The sequence below is a fragment of the Carcharhinus amblyrhynchos genome, chromosome 2, assembly GCF_965287045.1.
Source record: "Carcharhinus amblyrhynchos chromosome 2, sCarAmb.v2.hapA, whole genome shotgun sequence".
Classification (NCBI taxonomy): Eukaryota; Metazoa; Chordata; class Chondrichthyes; order Carcharhiniformes; family Carcharhinidae; genus Carcharhinus; species Carcharhinus amblyrhynchos.
Window position 1 is genome coordinate 68,177,385 of NC_137325.1, and position 23,019 is coordinate 68,200,403.

The window sequence follows — 23,019 nt, forward strand, 5'->3', positions numbered from 1 at the left end:
TAATTTTGCTGATCTCCAGCTTGAGTTATTGTGAGAGATTGGAGCATCCTGATGGAAATTCAGGGTTAATATATTCTACAAAGTACATTGAAGAAGAAGGGGAAAGGTGGAGAGCCTTTAAGTTGTCGATATCTTCCAACAGAGGTATTAAAAGAGTTTGAGTATCATTTGTCACAAATGGCTGAAATTTCCGCTGGAATTTTTCCAGGGATTTGTAGGAAAATCAGTGGAAACCCTAGAGCATTGGAACAAAGGCAAACCAAGCTATTTAATTTAGAAAGGGCAATTCACTCCCAAATAGATTTTGCCACAGATTTATGGTAACACTGTCTACTACCAATTATCCATAGAGAATACAGAAACACACCAAGTGATGATTATCAGCTTCTCCAGAATACAGCTTGTCCAAGCAATATATAAAATAACAGACTTTGTTGTGATTAATATTAATATCAATCCTCACACACAATACATTTCAACAAATAAGCTTTTAATGATGGATGGGAGGGAGAGAGGAAGAGGGAGAGAGGGATCTTCAGTGTTTGCAGTGATCAGTACCAATATGAATGGACACGCTAAACCTTGGTCTGATTCTCATTAAAAGTAATTATATTTCAATGTTAAGTTGTTTTACAACTGCCTGCAAGAAATTTGGTAAATTTATTAACACTTCATATTTAAATAGAGTATCTGAAGCTGGAGCACAGCTCATCTGGCCTGTACTTTTAACTTCACTGCCCAAGTACATCCTGTGAGTACAATAACTGGAACTGAGATTAGTTAGACATTGTTAATTTATTGTAAATTTCAGATTACAGATGAGTAATTGGCTTTCTCTCGTCTCTTTTTAGAAAGACTTACTTAGAAAGACCCATCAAAACGTATGACATGTGAGGACATGGTGTGTGACATATGAATATATAAACATTTCAAAATTTTGGCTTGTGTTTTAATGATATCCTGAATTGAAGCTCTGGAAATCCCTCTCTAAATTTCTCTTCATGCCTTTCCCCCTTTGGGATGTTTCACAACATTAAATATGCTCCTTAATTGCAAGGTGGCTGGTTAGCTCCATTAGTTGGATGGCTACTGTATGGTTCAGAATAATGCCAATAGGGTAGGTTTGATTCTTGATCCAGCTGAAGTAGAATTGTAAGCTGCTTCCTCACTCTGCACCAGACTGTGGAAGGCAATGGCAAACCATCACTGATAAAAACTGCCAAGACAAATGGCTCCAGATGAATCATGAGCAGACAATGAGCCAAGGACTTCCCTTGGGGCAGAGAAGTCATGGAATGGAATAAATACAAACTGCTGATTTTGTGTATGATCCCATTCAGATACCAGATACCATCCAAGGCTAATGAAATCTAGCCTTGATATAGATTTTATAAATTTATGTCCCCATTATGGAGTTTCATGTACTGGGAATATCTGATGGAAATTCGGGCATGAGGATCAAGACAGAAATTCTTTGGGGTCAACTAATAATCTTACCTGAATTCCCAGTAAGCATTTCCACTGCATGGAGCTCTGTATCAGGAGATGGATTCATAAATCTACTCTTATTTCTCTGAAGACGCATGACAGTTTGCCTGTTAATTTTTAAAAACTGATGGGTGTTAATTTTTCAGTGATTTCCTTGGCTGGGTAAACCCTATGTATCTTGCATTTCAATGCGGTATCTAAAGCATGTGTAAAGGATATATGACAAATGGGAATTTAAATATAAAATGACAAATGAAAGGAAATGAATTAATCCATGCTGGAATATATATATATAGACAAAATTCAACTCCACTGTGTTAATTCATTGCAGTTAAGTAATCACATAGAAAAAATACCTCTAAATGTCAGTCTCCATTAGCATGGAATGCTGTTTGATGCAATGGTTTCATAGCTAAACTGCCAATAAATACTGCAACAGTGTGGCGACTGTTAGTCTTTGCATTTATTGATTTTTTTAAGGTGTGACTCCCGTTCATCTGAAAAAGATTGAAGGCTGACTGAACTCACAATTCAAACCAGAATTCAGCATTTAGTCAACTAAGTTACCCAACCAATTTATCTAGACTCATACATAATTACAAGTGATTTACTCATTCCTGGGTTGTGGGTGACACAGTTATTTATTACTTTTCCCTACTTGCCTTGGAAATATTTGATACAACCGAGAAGCTTGCTAAGACATCTTATAGATAGTTAAGAGTCAACCACATCGGCATGGGACTGAAGTCACACATAGGTCAGACTGGGTAAGGTTTCCTTCCTTAATGAAACAATAGTTCTTTTTGACAAAAAAAACCCAACAACTTCATGGTCACTTCTACAGATACTAGCTTTTTACTTGCAATTTTATTCTCCTTAGATTGCCATGGTGGGATTTGGACTCAAGTTCTCTGGATTATTAATTCCCTTCTGTAAGAAGGCCATCATATCTGATTGATTATTTGATCAACTCAGTTATTGTCTGCCCATTTATGCTTTAAGCGAATTTCTAACCAGACATTTACTCAGCCCTTTTTTTTAAGAAAGATCTAAGTGACAGAGTATTAATTGTTTTTACTTCATCACTTTGGACATACCATAGTGAAAATGGATACACTTTTTGAATTCAATTTAAATTCTAAAATAAAAAATACATAAGGAGGCTAAATAAGCCAACTGAGATATTGAAACTTTAAGCTAGTGCACAAACTTTCAAACAGTCTTCAAAGGCTCCACTTAATCAGCCTTAATAAACTCACTTTTATTTTTGTTGACGTTGGATCTTTCAACTCTATCTGAACTCACCCACCAAAAACTTGGGAAACATTTGACCTTTGTATTCACTCCGACCTGGTGCGAATTAAACACAACACAACCTGCAGCACCTGCAGGTAACACAGGAAAGCAAACCCAATATCTACAAGTTCATTTCAAGTCGCAATTGCTTCTGAAGGAAAGTTACATTCTTTTTTACCTCTTCTACAAATAGATGCTGTTGTGTCAATTCAATTAAATGCAAAGAACATGAAAACTGAAGATACTTAACGACACCCGAGACATGAAGCAATGAATAAGTCAAAAACAATAGATTATCTCGATTGGATCATCGTTGTTAACTGTGCTAATTCCACTGTTTCTGGATAATGCTAACATCAGATGTTGCCGATGCATGTCCATTCATATGGTCAAGTTACACAAAGGGCAAAAATACAATGGCCAGGATCTTGCTTTGGTGTTGAGCGGGATGGTGTGACTGGAAGTGAACAGGACATTTGTTCATAGGTGGCATGGTTGACCAAATGCAATAGCGTTGCAGGTTGCCAATTAGATATTAATTCAGGAGTTTATCAGCAAATCATGTGGTGGAGGTGGGTAGGAAGTCAACAATCCTGTCATTACTTCATGTTAAGGACTGGGCTCCATAGTTAAAGGGCACCAGGTCAGGCATTCAATCCCTGCAATCTAGTAGCAATAGTTTGGCTGTGTTTGTGGATGCCTTGAGATGACAACATCTGCTAGAATCTTCTGACTGTTCAGCCCCAAAACCCCCCAGGGAATGTCAACTGTTGTGACCATTTGTTCATCAATCCTCTGGATAACCTGAATTGCTATTCCTCCCTCAGTTACTTTTGACCTTCTCTTCATCACACTTGACATTCTCTTGTTACTCTGGACGCTCAAGACCTCGCTATTGTTCTTACCTCAATAACCCTGGATCTTCTCACAATCATGCTTAACCTCCTGTCCATGGCCATCAACCTTCCCTGTGCAGTCCAGCTTCCTTACTCTGTCCCCAGTGAGCCCTTGTAGGTCTGTCACAACCCACCCTCTCTCAATCTGCCATGCTCTGATCCCTTTGCACTTCGAACACCCCAATCTCAGTGCATCAATGATTTCTCTGCTATGGTAAAACTAAGTTCCCAGACACAAAAATCAGCTCCAACTCAGTCCAAATCCACCAGGAAGACTAGCTCGACTGCTGTATGCCATCTTTAACCAGTAGTGATTCCAAAACATGTGTTTCTCATTCACTGCAGATTTAATTACTAAAGTAGTATTTAACCTGGTGAAATAGTGTTTCAATGGACATCCATTTTATGCTAATGCATTAAAAGTAGATTCCTTTCACATGCCATCAGGAAGCTCAATCTGCCTTCAATACACCACAAACTTAATGCCTTATTTTCATCTTGCTGTCAGGAATCTGATATTTTGCCTCCTACACAATGAAGTTAGCACACCTTGTTTCCCGCTGTCAGGGCAGCATAAAATCATACCTATAAAGCTTATAAAATTTCAGCTAGAAGTCAGAAGGAGGCAGCGGCCAAAGCAAATAACAAGTAAGATACTATTAAATTTACTATGGATTGGGGTTACAGAATACAATAAATCTATCAAACAATGACCATGGCAAACAGTGGTGGATCTGAATGTACATTATTCTTGTGCGAGTGAATGAAAAGGCAAGCAATGGTATTCATGCTACATGAAACAGATCCGACCTAGACATGAAAGTAGGGTCATGGATTAGAACAATAACAAATAAATGGAAAAGTAATTCATGCATGAACAATAAACATATACAAGGCTTAACACTGTAAACACTGGTGACACTAAAATTGCAGTGACTTGAAGTAAATGTTGAGATTGTCTGGAACATTTTAAAAGAATGTTTTTTCCCCCTTGGCTGGATAGTAGTAAGAGATTTCTAAGCTATTCACAGGCTGGAGCTAAATGATGAACTCAGATCCCTATCTCAATGAATGGAGGCGCCAACATTTCCCAATGTACAAGTCACTGAGCTTTCACCATCTGAAATGTTGTTAAATAACTTGCACCATTTGGTTAGTATGTTGTAACTTGTTCTTAAAAAGCTTAAGTGTGAGTGGGGGATGTAATTACCAAAAGAAATAGTGATTCACATTTTTTTTTTGTTTTTTTTTCGATAGAATATCAGAGGAATTCACTTGGTAGTGATGGATAGCCTGGCTGTGGTGTGAGAGATCTAATCCGACAGCCATAATTGGAAGGATTGCACATTGTTGAAACACCATCTTTGGATGATTTTGCAGCTTAGTCATTTCTCAAAGCCAGGAGTTCCCCATTAATGTCATTGTACTGATTGTTTAAATGATCCAGTCACAAAAGAAAAGAGGACTTTAGTTTTTCATCATCCATTACAATCATTTGGAACCGCTGCCCTTCAAAAGCTGGATTCCTGTGAGCTGCATATTGTTCATGTTTTTGTGCATGAGATGGATTGACTGTGTGGTATAGGATTATGGGAGAATTTTCAGATGAATGGCATCAATGCCACCTGTTTTCTCAACAGTATGATAGCACATTCACCTTTTTCCACTGCCTTAATCTGAGCAGGCATTGTAAAAACTCAATAACAGTAATAAAAAATCAATAAACCACCAATACAGCATCTTTGTAAACTTTCCGGTCACACCATCCTTCAAGACATCGATGTTTATCTATTTCTGGCCTCTTGATCCACTATCATTTTATTATAATGGCCATACTTTCAGTTATGTAGAACTTCAGCTCTGAACGTCTCTCCCTCCACATCTCAACTCCTCTACCTTGTTTTTTTGCTTGAAGGCACTGGAGTACTTTGACCAAACTCTTGCTTATCTGACTGAATGGATGTGCTTCTCCCGTATGCACTCAAAGTGCTCCTGCCAGTGGGAAAACCATAGTGTTTCCCACTACCAATAGCAGTGCTCGTCTGATGGGATTCACCAGCTTAACCATTTAAATTTATGCATTCTGCAGAACATGTCAGCCAGCCCAGCTTTACAGAGATTTTTAAAAGGCACCCGGATCTCAGCGTTGAGAGACAGGCCTCCTCCTGTCCCCATGGATATGGCAACCCTGCTGACCATGGGAACATCCCCAATCCCTCAGCCCCAAAGGGCATCTTACCTCCCATCGCTGAAAGAATGGATCATCTACCTGCAAAATTGTACAGGTATGAGGGTGACCCAACCGACATCCTGCACCCCAATATAGCATATCAGACTTCTCAGATGCCTGCCTTTGTTCCTAGCTACAATGTTTATAAACATTTTGCCTTTGATTGACAGATTGGATCAATTACCCACCTAGCCATGAGGTTTCAGATCCTCTTTTCTAAACAAATATTTAGAAAGTACTTGAGTTGCATTCAACCGTGAATGGAAAGAAAAACCAACAGAGCTCTTGGCCAGTGGGTAATCGATCCAACCTGTCAATCAAACTAGTTAAAGGTAATGGAACATGAAGTTGGCTTTTGAGCTTTCCAGGAAGTCACAGAGACCTGAAGAAAATGCAGTGTTAAAGAATGGGACTGATTGAGTAGATATGGTGGAATGAAGAGGACCATGAGACTCACTGGATTGTGCCTACAGTCGACTGTCTGATCTGCTATTCAGCTACCAATAACAGCAGACCAAAGTTGCCAGGCTGCACCTGCTGCTCATTCAGGCTACAAAAGGGGGTCCCTCTATGAAACTGATGTCTCCTGTCAGTCTGAGGACTTCAAAGGGATCTTCTCACACCTGGAGCTTCTGAGAACAAGGGCAATCCCTTCAGCAGAATGGAGTTGTGCTGTGGTTTTGAATACTTCCAATTGTCCATGGGGCATGGATATCAAAGTGAGCTGTGCACTTCAAGCATCTCATAGTACACAGACAGGAATGAAGATTTTTAACTGAAACCTGCTTGAGATCACCATACTAAGAGTGATCTCCACTTTTTATAGGACCAAGAGGGGCAGTCCAGCCAAGAGGTACCCATCATGGGGAAGACTCCTGAGATCAACACCTTCCCCCCAGTCCTAGCCAACTAAACCCCAACTCCCGTGGGGAACTGTCCCTCTGCAGCCTGGCAATGACAGAAGGGAAAATGGCCTTAGCACTTACCTCCTTGCTTCCCCTCAGAGTTCCAGGCATGAGATCCAGCTTAGTCAGGACCTGCATCAAATCCTGGCTGGTAGACCACGTGCTGAGGAAGGGTGGTGGGGGAGGGTATGGAGGCAGCCAACTGAGCCATATGAGTAGATATGAGAATAAAAGCAAAACGTTGCAGCTGCTGGAGAGCTGACATAAAAAAAGTGCTGGAAAAACTTAGCAGTTCTGTCAGCATCCGTGGAGAGAGAAACAGAGTTGACATTTCAAGTTTAATATGACTCATATTGTACTCAAATGTTAGCTTTGTTTCTCTCTCCACAGTTGTCAGACCTGCCGAAAGTACCATCTGTAGATAGAAAAACAAAGCTCATGTTTGAGTACAATATGAGTCATAGCGGACTTGAAATGTGAACTTTGCTTCTCTATCCAGAACTGCTGACAGACCTGCTGAATTTTTCCAGCACTATTTTGTTTCATCTCTTCAGCATCTGCAGCATTTTGCTTTTATTCTAACATCTACTCATGTGGCTTAATATCATATTTTCTTTCATAATGTGCTCGTGTAGTGCCATGGAAACTTTTATGACATTAAAGACGTTATTTAAGTATAAACATTTTAGTTTGGTTGAAGGGATCTGTGCAAAGAAAAGATTGTCCTTATCATTATATGATCAGCATAATGATTTAATGTTCCCCCTTCTTAGGCAGCTGCTATTCTCAGTGAAGTGAAATCCCAGTTATAAGAAATTACTGGCCAATTTGACATTTACTCTGATGAAGGATCATCCAGACTCAAAATGTTGGCTCCATTCTCTCTCCACAGATGTTGTCAGACATGTTGAGATTTTCCAGCATTTTCTGTTTTTGTTTCAGATTCCAGCATCCACAGTATTTTGCTTTTATCTTAACATTTACCTTACTCTTTCTCTTAATTTTTCATTTTGTGGCAAATATTTTCATTCTCCAGGAGTGATTAATTAGGCATTTGTAGGTTTGCACCTTTATACCCCGTTCAGCAATAAACATTCTGAGGTCAGATAAAATGTAAAGTTCCCTCATCTCTATAGTATCAATGAATGTTAACCCCATCCTCAGGAAAACAATCCTTACTGTACTAACATGAGATTTGCCTGTAGCCTCTGGTTGTATCGCAATTACTGCCATTTGGTTTTGGCTAGTTTTGCACTGTGGGGCCTTATTAGGAACAGAGTGAGACTGACAAACTCCATTAAGCCAGCAGAGAAAACAAAAAACTTCACCTCAATATTATGGGTTGGTCTCAAACAGGGTAAGGGTAAGATCCACCGAGAACCTTTTTAGTCTTATTTAATTTATAATCTTATTTGCACCTGTACAAGTTCTGCTAAGCCAGATGTCTCTTTCTATCTTTGGAAAGGGAGTATGCATTATTTCATCCACAATAAAAAAAATTAATTAATCACACTACAAAATGCAAATATTAAAACAGGTCACTTATTGGCAAAACTTGAAAAATTCTGAAGCTAAGATCATAGCCATTGTAACAAGGCATCATGACCAGGTCTTCCAGGAGGATGATCAAATAGTAATACTGTCAATTTTTTAAACAACATGGCAAAGCTATGACTAAGATCTCAGTCCATTCAACTTTCGGTGATAAGTTTTTTTCTCATTACCCCAAGTATGTCACAATGCTATCTTGGCATTGAAGCCCAAAAGTCATCAAAAGCAGCTTCCAAACTTAGTCAAATGGGGATCATTTTACTGTCTTTTGTTAACCTTGAGTTTTGAATGATAATACATTAGCATGTATTTATATATTTTTCTTGGTTAGTACACAGGTGTTTTATAAAATAAAACATGAAACAATAAAACAATCAGAATTATTTCTCAAATTTCTCAGAACAGAAATGTCCAAACTTAAACATTCAACAGCAACAACACGTTTAATTTGCTGTAACACAAACATTTTTAAAAATTTTTGAAAAAGGAAAAGGTCTGACCTTAAACATACCCAAATGTAAGGGGAATATTATTGCCTGACAAAAAGGAAAAATATTGTCACTCAAATAAAACTGGCTCCATTTTATCTTCTCTCATTCTTTTCACTAAAATTTACGATAAGTAAAAACATGTTAAAAAGTACAATAGATGCTTGTTTGAAATCAAGATTTTGTTCAAATTTACAAATCAAAGAATGACATCGGATGCTCACTTATGACCTTAATCCAGTGATTGAAACCTATTTACAGCTGAAAAAGTACAAAACGAACAATGAACTTGGTCATAAAATCAATACTGATATCAAGAATGTTGTAGAGAAATAAATAATTCAAGGTATTATTGTATCACTAATCATTCTTGACATTGGAGAAGCACAAAATAAAAGTTTTTATTTTTTTACCGGTATTTGTAAGGCATTTTTATGAATGTGTTAGATTCTTTTCCCATCTTTTCCAAAGGCACGATGACAGTATCAGCCTGACCCCAGTTCTGAAGGTTTCAATGCTTTTAGAACACCCATCCTTCATGAATAAACAAAATGGTTTCAGCATATCACTAAAAATCTACGAGTACTTCAGCCTCCAAAGAAAACAACCAGCGATAGAGTCAAATGAAAGAAATTTGTGAAAATATTTCTGACCTGTAAGACATTCCTCTATTTGAAAAAATAACTTTATAGATGTGTCTTTTTAAGTGTTCCAAGATCAAGAGAAATTGTCACTATTCGCAGGCTGCTCTGTCTGAAAGATTCAGCTGATTTATACTACCCAAACAGCAGACACGACATGTCTGGGAGAGTCTTAGGGGACCGACAATGATGTCATATTAAGGAAATAGCTGGATGAACTTGGCACTTCACAAAGCTGGCTCTTCTTCCATTGGTTCATCAGACGTTCTAGAAAAATAAATACGCAATCAGAATGGTACACATGGACATTTACAACCTCTGCATGGGGTCACAGTTGAATTTGAATTATCCATGATGTTTATTTGTCTTAGCCAGTCACTTATACATAAAGCATCTTTTCCTGAAGCAATATTAATAGGACAATAGCTAACAATCAAGGACTGTCTCCAAATATATTGCAATAATGACAACCTCAGAGGCTGAAAGTTAAAGTGCTCCTGAAGAAATATTCCAGGATTCTGACTAATCTCAAGGGTTCAAAAGTATTACCAAGCCAACAATGGTTTTGGCATAAAGGACCATCCACTGATTAATTGGCCACTGAGTTTAGAAATAAGTTGGAGCCATTATTTCCTTGAAGATCATTGTTCTTTTTTAATTCATTCATGGAATGTGGGCATCACTAGCTGCGCCAGCATTTAGTGCCCATCCCTAAGGACATTTAAGAGTCAACCACATTGCTGCAAGTCTGGAGTCACATTTAGGCCAGGCAAGGATGGCAAATTTCCTTCCTTAAAGGGCATTAGTGAAGCAGATGGGTTTTTATGGCTGATCAACAATAGTTTCATGGTCACTATTAGACTTTTAAAACCAGGTTTTTATTGAATTGAAATTTGAGCATCTGTTATGGTAGGATTTGAACCTAGGTCTTTAGAGCATTACCCTGAGTCCCTGGTTTGCTAGTCCAGTGACAATATCACTATACCATCGCTCCCTCTTTTGATGTTGTCTTTAGATCAATGTCAAAATATATTTCAATATACTGAAAGTAACAATGATGAATATTCATTTAAAATCAATATCAGGTACAATTTGAAGCCTTTTTGCTGAGATCAAGTGTGGGGTTCTTTGCTTTGTATAATTTTTGGATGGATTTCAATGCTGCCTTCAATCTAATGCTCCAATGATATATATGTTTCACTGTTTAAGCTCAGGCTTAACTCCAACAAAGTGCATACTCAGTGTTCCAGAGTAGCTACAATCAATGTCCCAAGCTCCAAGACAGAAGGTGAATAACACTGTCAGGGTGACCACCAAGAAATTAGAAGAAGGCATTGCCAATGGATCAAACTTTCTTCAAGAAGAGGATCTTGTTTGACTGCAACGATTTTCAATTTGTGGATGTCTTCCACCTGTAAGGTTGTCACAACAGAAGATATTCAGATGTTTCTTTAAAAACGTTGTGGGATGCCAGGAACTTCTGAAGGTTTTCAAGGTGAAAGCAAATAGGGTGCACCTTTCAAACCTCACTTCAGAACTGCAGTTTAATCTGCCATTGCAACAAAACTGCATTGTGATGACCCATCTGTACAACTCCTATATTCCTGTTGTGGAGACTCTCACATTCCTCACCAGGGACATTGAGGTAGCTGGAAACAGCATTGAAGTCTGTTTGGGATTTGAACCAGCAAGTGGCAGGTCAAGGTAACCTTGAAAGTGGATGTCACAGGAACCATCCTTCACCCTCTCCTAGCATGATACAGGGGGAATTCAAGGCTACTTTGTCTACGTGGGGCTGTCCAGAATTTGTTGGACCAGTCTACTATAAGGCAAGAGCAAATTGTTCTGTGCATGCAACAGAAGCTGAGAGGAGTATATAGCCAACGTGAAAGAGAAATTTGGCACCTGAGAGTGATATTCCTCCTCCATTGCAGGTAAAAACCCAGTCATCAGGAGTGCAGTGATCTTGGTGTTGCTGCACGTGTGCATCTCTGACCCATTCAATGCCCTGCATCACGGTCGTTACCTGAGCAATCTTCTACTTTAACAGGACACCAAAAATAGATGATGCCCACCGAGATCTCTGGATAACAGGAAGAACATCTTTCCCAATATCATCCACTACTGATGGCTACCTCTGTGTACAACTGTAACAAGCTGTAAATATCCATTGGTATGCAAACACCCAGAGCTGGATTTTGCATACAAGGCATCCGTAACCTCCTTGACACACTTTGGATGGATGGTTAGGAAATGTCAAAGGTCTCCACTGGCAGTCTGGAAGGACCTAATGACGTAAATGTTTAAGGCAGCCATCACTTGCACAGCCACTGGGAGTGGGTGCCCCCCCACCCCCTTGTCCAGAGGTGCCAGGTTCTGCAGCAAATGACACAAGTACTGCATTGTCTCCTTTTGGAGCCAAAGCTGCGGCAGCACACAATGTTCGACAGTTGCCCGAAGGACATTTGCCTGATGAACTTCTGAGGTCTCTGCTCCATTCTTCTCCTGCCACCCCCCTCGGGGCGAATGGCAGCCTCTGGTGGCCGTCTCCCTCTATTCTTGCGAGTGGTAAAGCCTCGGCCTCCTGTACCTGCTATTCATCCTCTTGCTCCTCCTCCTCAGCTCCAGCAGCAACCAAAAGAACAGTAAGATCATTGGGTTGCATTGCAAAAGCCATCTCGACAATCTAAAGAAGTTGGGGGGGGGCGTGTGTGGGGAGGAATCTGGGGAAGGCGAGACGGATCGCGAGGTTAAGGAACTCTGCTCATCCCCAGCCCAGTGACACACACTCCCCTACACCCTCCCTCCCCCACAGATATCCAGCAACACACACTCCACATACTCCCCCTTACAGGTCCCAAAATGGCAACACAGCTCCATCCAATCCCCCACCCACTCACAAACACATAATCAGACCTATCCAATAGTGGCCACAGACAGTGCTACTTGACAAATCCCGAGGCTGCAGCACTCCCACTTTGGAGAGTTTCCAGCTTATCCCCCACCTGCAATTGTGCTTGCTGCTGCCAGCACTGGGACCCAGAGTTAGTGCTAAGACCTGAATCAGCATCCTCAGCCAGGTCTGTCCTGAGAGGCCTAAATTGGACCCCATGAATGGCAGCAGCCTCCCACACCACCAACCCCACGCCCCCCCCGGCCCCCACACACACTCGCAGGCTCCCCCAACCTGAAATGCATCATGGCCACCATGAAACATACCCCTCTGAGCAGCATGGAGCCATTTGAAAGCAGAAACTTACCCACTTGCTCACCCTCTCTGCTCAAGCGCCTGAATGCGACTTTTACACTTGAGGTGTTTTCCTGACCAATCCAGCTGCAGCGAATGAGGTGATTAAAGCAGGTGAGCTTGGAAGATTGGGAGTGAAGCTCGCTAATTATATTGAGATGAATGCAAAAAAAAATGCAAATTGACATTTTTGCCCATAGGATGGGTCCTGATCACGCTGATATCTTTTTCTTTATAAAATGGGAATGGGTGTGAAAGCGAGCACCATTCCTGCTAATTACATCATGCCCAATTTTGCAACAATTTTCCACTGCAAAACAGGTGCGATAAGGCTGTTAAATTCTGCCCCACATCTCAGAACACTGTGGGTCAGTAAACAGAACATTATGGGGTAAACTTTCTGCCCCACTCATTGCAAGAATCATAGCATGGTGGCGGGGGCAAAAAATTTAGCAGATCATTTAAGCATCTGCTGACTTTGGGCAGGAATTTCGGGTCTTGGGCATGCTCAACTGGAAAATTCCACCTGATTGTGTGCTCAGTTTTCCTCATAGAGTGGAAATATTTATTATATGTACTATATAGTTTACGATGAGTTTAACATTGGCATTTCAATTCCAGGAGCATCGTGGAAATGATTCAGGGAAATAAGGTTAAAAATTTGGAAACCTTCCATTTTCTACTCACCTGGAAGCTAGATGCACTTCAGAATTTCATTGTTTGTTTCCTACCATATCAAAATAAATAAGATAGTCCTTATGCCATTATTTGTTAGGAAAGATTTGGAGTTGCTTTAAATGGGGACACTCATAGATCAGGGCCACTGCGCATGCGCAGACTCTGGCATGAATAGGCCCAAACCCCTCAGCCCCTCCTGGTTTTTAATGAGATTCACAATTGTGACCCCTGCATTGCACAAAGTGCAGAGATTCAAGTCTGAAGCTGCACTGAAGAAACAGTCATGATCTAGAAGAGTTTTCCCACCAATTTAGCACTTTTGGGAGAATCGCCCCCATTGTCCCCAATTGCACGCTTTTAAATCTGATGGTTATAAATTCAACCACAGCTGATACATTACATGGTTAGTCATTCACTGCCAGATATGACTCAGCATTGTCATGTCATATGATACTTTGTCCTTCCTTAGTCTCCAACTAGTGAAGGATTACCTTTGAAAGCAAGGGCAACCCACCACTCATTTTCTCCTTGACTCCTGGCTTCTGTCATTTTCTTTCCTTCCACTCTTTCCACCAATCTCTTTACTCTCAGCTGTAATACTGGATACAAACAGCTCATGGATTTCTTTGTTTCCAAACTATCCATGTAGCTGTCTCTGCCGCTACTTTTCTTTTGTGCCCTACTGCTTCAGATCTGTTCCACACACTCTAGTTTTCAGGATTCTTTGTACACAGATTTTTTTCTCATCTCTTATACTCCTCAATAGCTTCTTTGGTGAAACCCACCTTCTGCCCCTTGATTCCCTTCCCCACCCCACACCTGATATTTGACTGTCCCACTGAAACCTCCAAGTTACTGAATGTTGTTAATAGCTTCCTTTGTGTAGGTATATCCTTTTGTTTTCAAAACCACTTCCCAACTTTGCTACTTGACCCTTAACCCATTCCTCTTTCTCATTTATATGCTGCTATTTGGTGATATTATCCACAGGCAACGGATCAATTTCTTCTAGTGTGCTACATACGGCTTTATTTGTTGACTATTTATCTTGGTCACAGAGCTACCTCCATTATACAAAGAACAAAGAACAACCCAGCATGGGAAACAGGCCCTTCGGCCCAACGAGCCCGTGCCGCCGCATCACCCTACACCTATTCTACCCTGTGTGTCTACAAATGGAACCCCTAACTTGCCAGATACAGGGGAGAATAGTGTCAATTTGGTAAAACCAATCAGCCTAAGAGCACATCTTTGGGGTGTGGGAGGAAACCGGAGCGCCCGGAGGAAACCCACGCAACCACAGGGAGAATGCGCAAACTCCCACAGACACAGGCCCAAATCCATGTATCTGCACAGCTAGCAGTGCTAGTCACCGAGCTGTTGCGGCGTCCGTCTACCGGTCCATGATCAAGCACACACACCGACACGAAGTACTAGGCCACTCCCAGAACCTCCAAGAGCAGCCCACGCACAACCCACCGTGTGCATGCCCCTTGTTTGACAACGAGGTGGACCTCCACCTGCGGAGTGAAAAGACAAAAACGTTAATCTTACAAGACTGCTTTTCTGGTGTCTCCCGAGGTTCTAACCTTATTTAATAGCCCCTACCATAACCCTCCATCCTCGTTTCACTCATGTGCCTATCTAACTGAACCTTAAATGAGTCCAACGTTTCTGCCTCCACCACCCTACTCGGTAGCGCGTTCCATACCCCCACAACTCTCTGCGTAAAGAACCTTCCTCTCACATCCAAATTATACCTCTCCCCTCTCACCCTTAAATCATGCTCTCTCGTATTTGTACCCAGTCTAGGGAGCAGTCTCTCACTATTAACTCTATCTATTCCCTTCAGTATCTTATATAGCTCTATCATGTCCCCCCTCAATCTCCGTCTTTCCAAGGAGAATAGTCCCAGTTTCTCCAACCTTTCCTCGTAACCCAGCCCCTCCATGCCAGGCAACATCCTGGTAAACCTCCTCTGCACCCTTTCCAGAGACTCCACGTCCTTCCGGTAGTAAGGTGACCAGAACTGGACGCAGTACTCCAAATGCTGTCTAACCAACGTTCTATACAACTGAAGCATTAGACGGCAGCTTTTATACTCTATACCCCTTCCTATAAAGGCTAGCAATCCATAAGCCTTCCTAACAACCTTCTCCACTTGTGTCGCAACCTTCATGGATTTGTGAACCTGCACTCCCAGGTCCCTCTGTATTTCTATACTCCTAATTTGTCTACCTTTTATCACATAGCTCCTCTCTGCATTATTCCTTCCAAAATGCATCACCTCGCATTTGTCAGGATTAAATTCCACCTGCCACTTATCTGCCCAATGCACCAACCTATCTATATCCTGTTGTATCACCTGACAATCCCCTTCAGTACCCGCCAACCCTGCCATCTTGGTGTCATCAGCAAACTTGCTGATCACACCAACTACGCTCTCTTCCAAGTCATTTATGTATACTACAAAGAGGAGAGGTCCCAGTACTGAGCCCTGCGGCACACCACTGGTCACTGGCCTCCAGCCCGACAAGGTCCCCTCTACAACTACCCTCTGTCTCCTATTACCCAGCCAGTTCTCAATCCACCTAGCTACCTGACCTCGTATCCCATGCGCCTTAACCTTTTCTACCAGCCTACCATGAGGGACTTTGTCAAACGCCTTACTGAAATCCATATAGATGACATCAACGGCTCTCCCATCGTCAACCGTTTTTGTCACCTCCTCAAAGAATTCCACAAGATTCATAAGGCAAGACCTCCCTCTAACAAAGCCATGTTGCGTATCCCTAATCAGATCGCAGTGCTCCAAATGCTCATACATCCTACCCCTAAGTATTTTTTCCATTAATTTCCCTACCACCGATGTCAAACTCACCGGTCTATAATTTCCAGGGTTATCCCTACTACCTTTTTTGAACAGCGGTACCACATTTGCTACCCTCCAGTCTTCTGGGACCTCACCTGTGTCCAAAGAAGAGACAAAGATTTGTGCCAGAGGCCCAGCAATTTCATCTTTCACCTCCCTAAGCAGCCTGGGATAAATACCATCAGGCCCCGGAGCTTTATCCATCCTCACGCTACCTAAAAGCCCTAGCACTTCCTCCCTCGTAATAGATATTTCCTGTAACTGATCCTCAGCTCCCTCCAAGAGACCGCACGATTCCGAACCTCTCTCCTTCGTGAATACCGACGCAAAGTATTCATTCAGGAGCTCCCCCATTCCCTCCGACTCAATACATAACTCCCCACTTTTGTCCCTAAGAGGACCAATTTTCCCTCTAACTACTCTCTTGCTCCTAATATAGGAATAAAATGCCTTTGGATTTTCCTTAATCCTACCAGCCAAAGCCATTTCATGCCCTCTCTTCGCCCTTCTAACTCCCCTTTTTAGCTCCCTCCTACTCTCTCTATATTCCTCCAGCGCACTCTCCGTACCCAGTCGTTTCGACCTAACATACGCCTCCCTCTTCTTCCTGACCAAGTCTTCAATACCCCCTGTAATCCACAGCTCTCTAATCCTACCTTTCCCATCCTTCCGCTTAACCGGAACATACCTCCCCTGCAACCATTTCATTTTGCCCTTAAACGCCTCCCACTTGCCAACCGTGGACTTGCCAGCTAATAGTCCCTCCCAATCAGTGTCCTGCAGCTCCCTCCTAATCCTGCTATAGCTCGCCTTTCCCCAGTTCAGCACACTCCCATTTGGCCGGCACTCGTCCCTTTCCATTTTTATCCTAAAGTAGACGGACTTGTGGTCACTATTAGCCACATGCTCGCCTACCTCTACCTCACCCACCTGCCCCGGCTCATTACCCAACACTAAATCCAGTATAGCCCCTCCCCTAGTCGGGCTAGTTACATACTGCTCTAGAGACCCTTCCAAAACACATTTCACAAACTCCTCTCCCTCTGTACCCCCAGCTCTAGGCCCCCTCCAATTCACTCCAGGAAGATTAAAGTCACCCACTACAACCACTCCATTCTTCCTGCACCTGTCCAAAATGCCCCTGCAAATGCTTTCCTCCACTGACCTCGGGCTGTTGGGTGGCCTATAGTACACCCCTAGCAACGTAATCTCTCCCTTTTTATTCCTCAACTCCACCCACAGTGACTCAATCCCTGTCTCTTCCATATTGTCCTCCCTCTGCACTACTGTGATGTTTTCCTTTACTAACAGTGCCACCCCTCCACCTCTCTTCAACCCTCCTCTGTCACGCCTAAAACACTTGTACCCAGGAACATTCAGCTGCCAGTCCTGCCCTTCCCGTAACCACGTCTCCGTTACAGCCACCACATCTAACTGCCTCACAAACATCAAGGCCCTAAGCTCATCCGTTTTCCCTGCCACACTCCTAGCATTGAAACAGACACAGTTCAACCCACGAGTGTCCCTCAGAACCTCCTTCTCCCTGATAATTTTCCTTTCACCCGACTCTCTACCAGCCACATCCCCACCCCCCCTCCTTATTAGTTTAAACCATTCCTAAACACCCCAGCTAACCTCCCCGCTAAGACACTAGTTCCCCTCCCGTTCAAATTCTCCCCACCCCTCCTGTACAGTTGCCCTTCTCTCCTAAACACCTCCCAGTGATCCACAAAAGTAAAGCCCTCTGTAACACTGTCTTTCTGATATGAAGTCATGAATGAGCTAAAGTTTCTTTCAACAAAATATTGGGAAAGTGGAAGCTATTGTTTTGACCCTGCTCCATCCTAATCAGCCTGAGATGAGATTCAAATTCCACATTGGGTTCATTGCTAACACTGCTTATTTCCAACTCTGCAGCCTTGCCACTGCTGAAATCCTTATCTATTCTCTTGTTATCTCCATACTCAATTGTTCTAATAAAGGCCTTTATTCTTGGCCTTTTATCTTCCTTCCTCCAATACCTTACCAGTTGTATCTTGTCCTTCACTAAATTTCGTGCATGTACCATCTTGAAGCTTGGTGATCTATATTGTTTCCTAGTCTACCAATACATGGTTCAATATTGTTTTATTTATTTATTTAATTCTTCTAACTGGTCCCTTAGAATGTTCTCCACACTAAAGACTATACACAAACAAATTGTTGTTAAATTGCTCACATTATGAAAAAGGACAAAGGGGAAAGAGGAAAAACCCTCCATTTGTCTTTTCCTTGTATTTCCTCTCCTCATCCTCCATGTTGTTTTTTGGGATATAAAGTAAACTTAAATAATGACTAATTCTCAAGTTGTGTAAGACCTTCACCCATACTTGAAAGAAGTCGATATTCCCATGTCATAATAGGCTTCTAGAATTATATCAATCACAGGCTACCACACAGTAATTTTTTTCATTGCCCGATGTAAAGTTGAATTTTTAGCATATCTTCACATGTGCACTGCCTTTCCCTTTGGGGAATGGTGGGGAAAATATTGGAAAGATTCTCAAGTTGATTATCAGCCCATTGAACCACATTATGAATGTGGCCAATGAGCCATGACATCTGATTTGAATCCACAGCTTCGGATCCAGACATATAAGTGTTATCACTGTACCACATGACCTCCTGTATGAACTGCATATATCACTATTTCAGATGATCATATTGAATTTGTGAAACAATCTTTCAGCTGAAGTTGAAACATGTGTCATCATTTATTTGATCATCAAAGCTGAATTTTATCTGCTCTGTTCTGTACATAGTTGCTGACCTGTTCTCTTTCGGTGAGTGTTCCTGTTTGGTATCCACTGACAGTGATGCCATGGCAGTCACTGTTTCTGTTTCTTTTCTCTCCAGGCTCTGGGCATCTTTGAGAGACCAGTTAACTTCTGAGGCATATTGTTGTATAGATTTCCAATATTTTCCTGAAAATGAAAATGTAGATTTTTTTTATGTCCAATGATGAAAAGTGCTGTAAAACTGATTTAAAATCCCCACTCTAGATATCATAATTATCCCATCATTTTCTTCAACAATTTTCAATATTAATCAGGAAATATAGGGTGGCATTTAATGGAGGCAACCAGACTCCAGTCAGTAAAGCTCCAGTGTTACCTGTCAGGAAGTGTCAATGCCTCTCTCAGGAGTCAGTTAAATGGCACTGTATATGCGAACACATAATCACGGTGCCCTGAAGTCTAGAGTAAGCCCCATGTGCAATCAAAACTTATGCCATCTATAGGAAGGAAACAAGAAATGGGGCTACCTCTTTCCTGTGGATTAGGAAGTGTTAAAATTCTTCCTAGGGCCTCTGATAGAGTGCTGTACAATCATTTACTGGGTGTTGCCCATAGTGGCTTAGCTGGTGATGCTCCCAATTCAACATAATTGCATTGTTGAGATCTGATGCTTACTGCAACCACAATGTATACGTTGCCCCATAACCTACCTTTCATTAGCTCAACATGTAACAACAGTGTCATGAGATTTTATCCTAGAAATTCATAGTTCATGTTCTGCTGAATTAAGTTCTTCAAGCATTGCAATAAATCATGAAAGTTCTCAAGGATTTTGCATCTACTCATTAATCACTGATTCTGTGAAACCTCATTTGACTTGCAAAAAGGAAGTATTTTCATGGGAACTCCCAGCTAGTGTTTCAGATAACTGGTTCTAAGTTCTCAGTGAGAAGATTCAATGAATGAACCTCAAGCTAAATGATGCAGCGAGTGTACACATTCTCCTCTCACCTTGTGGGATATAGGATCCAATCTGACCCATTGATGGAATTAAGGTGTTCTTTCTTTGCTACCTTCAAGAATTCTTTGTGAGATAATTTTGATAAATTGCAGACTAGTCTATATTAGACATGGAGCTGGATTTTAAGGCTCCATAGGTCCATGCTTTTGCTTTCCTCACCTTTCCAGCCTGCACCCAACTGGGTCACCATAGTTCATGGGAGTGGGAGGTGTAGAAGGTGTGGTAGGTGAGGAGCCAACCAGCCAGCCCCACCCAGTCTTAGGTCTATTGAGGGCCTTAGATGGCCAGTTATTGCCCACTTAAGCTCCTCAATTCATCTCTACTGCCACAAAATGCTGGGTAGTAGCAGGTGGGTGAGCGTGAAGGCCATTTTTTAAACAGCTTTGTTGAAAAGGCTGGAAGAAAGGGGACACATAACACGGGGGGGAAGGGTCCCATTTATGCATCAGGTGCATTGCCCCCAAGATGTTACCCTCCATCATTTGTTCCTTCCCAGCTGGCCTCTTAAACATGCCCCAGCTCCTTTACCCTCATCCTTACATTCTCTGTTACTTCCTTGTCCAATACCCAGATTTATGTCTCTCCAGTGGCCATGTCCTCTTCATTCCAGGATTTGATTGTGGCCCCAAAAGACCCAGCATAGAGTTCCGCAATGCTGGGATTGCTAGAGCTGCCAGCCAATCAGGTTGGCCAGTAGTTCTCAAGATGGAATTTCCTCCCATTGAGGGTTGGAAGGCAAGCCCTCAGTTTATTTTGGCTACCAGCAGCGTGTCATCATTGCAAGATAGTCTTATTTACAGTTGGTTGATTTGGAATGGACTTTCCTACTGGGTGTGGGGAACAATGCCTCCATAAAATCCAGCCCATTGATCAATAACACAAAACTTGCATTGAACTAGCAATGCCACTCAAAGAGGTGACAGGGATGGTTTCCGTAGGAAATGGAATCTGATGCTTTAGATTTTTATCTGGGATTGAAACTAATACACATTTTAGAGAATAGTGGGAACATTACCATTAGCTTTACTATAATTGTCCAGTGATTGCTTGATACTGTCAAGTGCGAGTGTCTGAAATGAGAAACGGTTCCATTCCCCAGTTTTAACACCCCTTATCTCAAAAGCACACAGAGAAGCCAAAACATTTTAAAGAGAAAAAGGAGCAACTTACAGTATTCTATAATATCCTACTTTTTACATTTATGCAATTAGAATATGTTAAAATTGGCTTATGATGTTTGGAAATTGAAAACAAACATATCGGCATTTGGCTGAATCAAACTTTTTTTTAATAGACTATGGTAACTATAGTAACTTTATAAGTTATGTATGATTCAAATAGCTTTTCAAGCTGTGTTATATAATGCTCCCAATAATATTTAACTAAGAAATAATAAGACTCTGATTTTAGGTGGATCATAATGGCAGGGAGCCATGTAGCGGTGTAGCTAGGTGATGGGAATGGAATACGAGGGATGATGCAGTCAAATACAGCATAATTAAAAACAAATGAGTAAACGTATTATAATTTTTCAAAATTACATTAGATCTGATTTTGGCATGAGTTTAATGGAATTCTGCAAGATAAGGGAGAACATGTTTCTTTTTGCCAAGTCTAGCTAAACTGAACAATTTAATGCAAATATTTTAAATAAATGGATCAAATCAACCTAGTGCAATCCAAGCCACCTAATGCTGCTCCTTCTCACTCACATGGTCACGTAATTCTGGACAACATTTCAATTGTTTCACTGAATCGTTTCAACTTCCACAGCAAATGGTTCTGTGTAAAGCAATGGGATACACTCAGCAAGGTGAAGAGAGGAGCAGACTACAACTTTTAATCAAGTCTTATGTCCTTTAGAATATTTCAGTCCCACCGTTTGAGATTGGGATATCTCTATTAACATAGTGGTAGCAGGATTTGGGGTAAAGTCAAGAGCAATTGGAGCGAACGGAGTAGGGTGGAATCATTAACCGCACTGATTGCTTCCCGTCCAATTGGTTTAAAGAGTAGTGGAAACTTTGTGCATGAGTGGAAGACTGATAATATAAATTCAAATTTGCCAGGATAGCAGAAACTGCTTCAATGGCAAGAGGGAGCTGCAGTATTACCTTCTGGGATGTGTTCTTGGCAACACATTTTTGCAGTCCCATTCATTTTGTACAATTTTTGATAATTTTACAAGATATATATTAAAAGTTGAAAGAGGTTGTGGTGGAAAATATTCCAGTTCTCATAACTGTAAAGTAAATTTAACATGCCAAGAGTTAATGGACCATTCATTCTCACCATAGAGTTCTGTTGCCAATATCATGAGATTATTTGTTATTCATTTGAAGAAAAGGCTGCCAGTTTTGCTTCACTATTGAATTTTGGATTTCATAAGTAAAGAATGGAAGATTTTAATTTCTGGACTTCTATTATCAATGCAAATACAAATCATAGTTTATATTGGAGAGGTTCCAGGATTTTTTCTCTTTTGGAATAGACAAAGCAAAGCATTTATACTCTGAAGGAATAGACCTCCAGCTTGAAGCTTAGTTTGTTTTAAGAAAGATTGCTGAGTAAATCATTATCTTCAGTTATTTTATAACCTTACATAAAAGCTTTTTTCATTGTGTTTTTGCAATTTATTTATGTAAACGTAGTATTGTTTCTTCTTTGAATATGAGCCCGTGTGCAATCAGCAAACTGACATATTGGTTTAGAAGACCGGTAAACAGAAACCTTCCTGGCACTTGCTAGATAATAAATCATTTTTGTGTAATTAAACAAATGTTACCCAAACGACTTACTTTGAATTTCAATTGTTTTTTCCAGAGAGGCTACAGCATTGGCGTTTGGCTTCTGAAGCTGAACTTCTTGAGGAAGAGGCTCCAGCTGTAATGATTCAAACAACTTAGTGATAAGATGAGTCAATTTGCTG

The 23,019-nt window shown here is 41.2% G+C and overlaps 1 protein-coding gene across 1 annotated transcript in view; it reads right to left on the bottom strand.

The window, feature by feature from the left end:
• Window positions 1-8,783: 8,783 nt before the first annotated feature.
• The window catches only part of LOC145355275 (histone deacetylase 9-like), a 781,248-nt gene continuing 767,012 nt past the window's right edge, over window positions 8,784-23,019 (bottom strand). The window contains exons 26-28 of the mRNA XM_080207173.1: window positions 22,889-22,973; window positions 19,102-19,255; window positions 8,784-9,762 (exon numbers count right to left, since the gene is read on the bottom strand). Coding sequence (XP_080063299.1) covers window positions 9,723-9,762; window positions 19,102-19,255; window positions 22,889-22,973 — 279 coding nt within the window. The 3' untranslated portion in view covers window positions 8,784-9,722. The remainder of the gene's footprint in view (window positions 9,763-19,101; window positions 19,256-22,888; window positions 22,974-23,019) is intronic.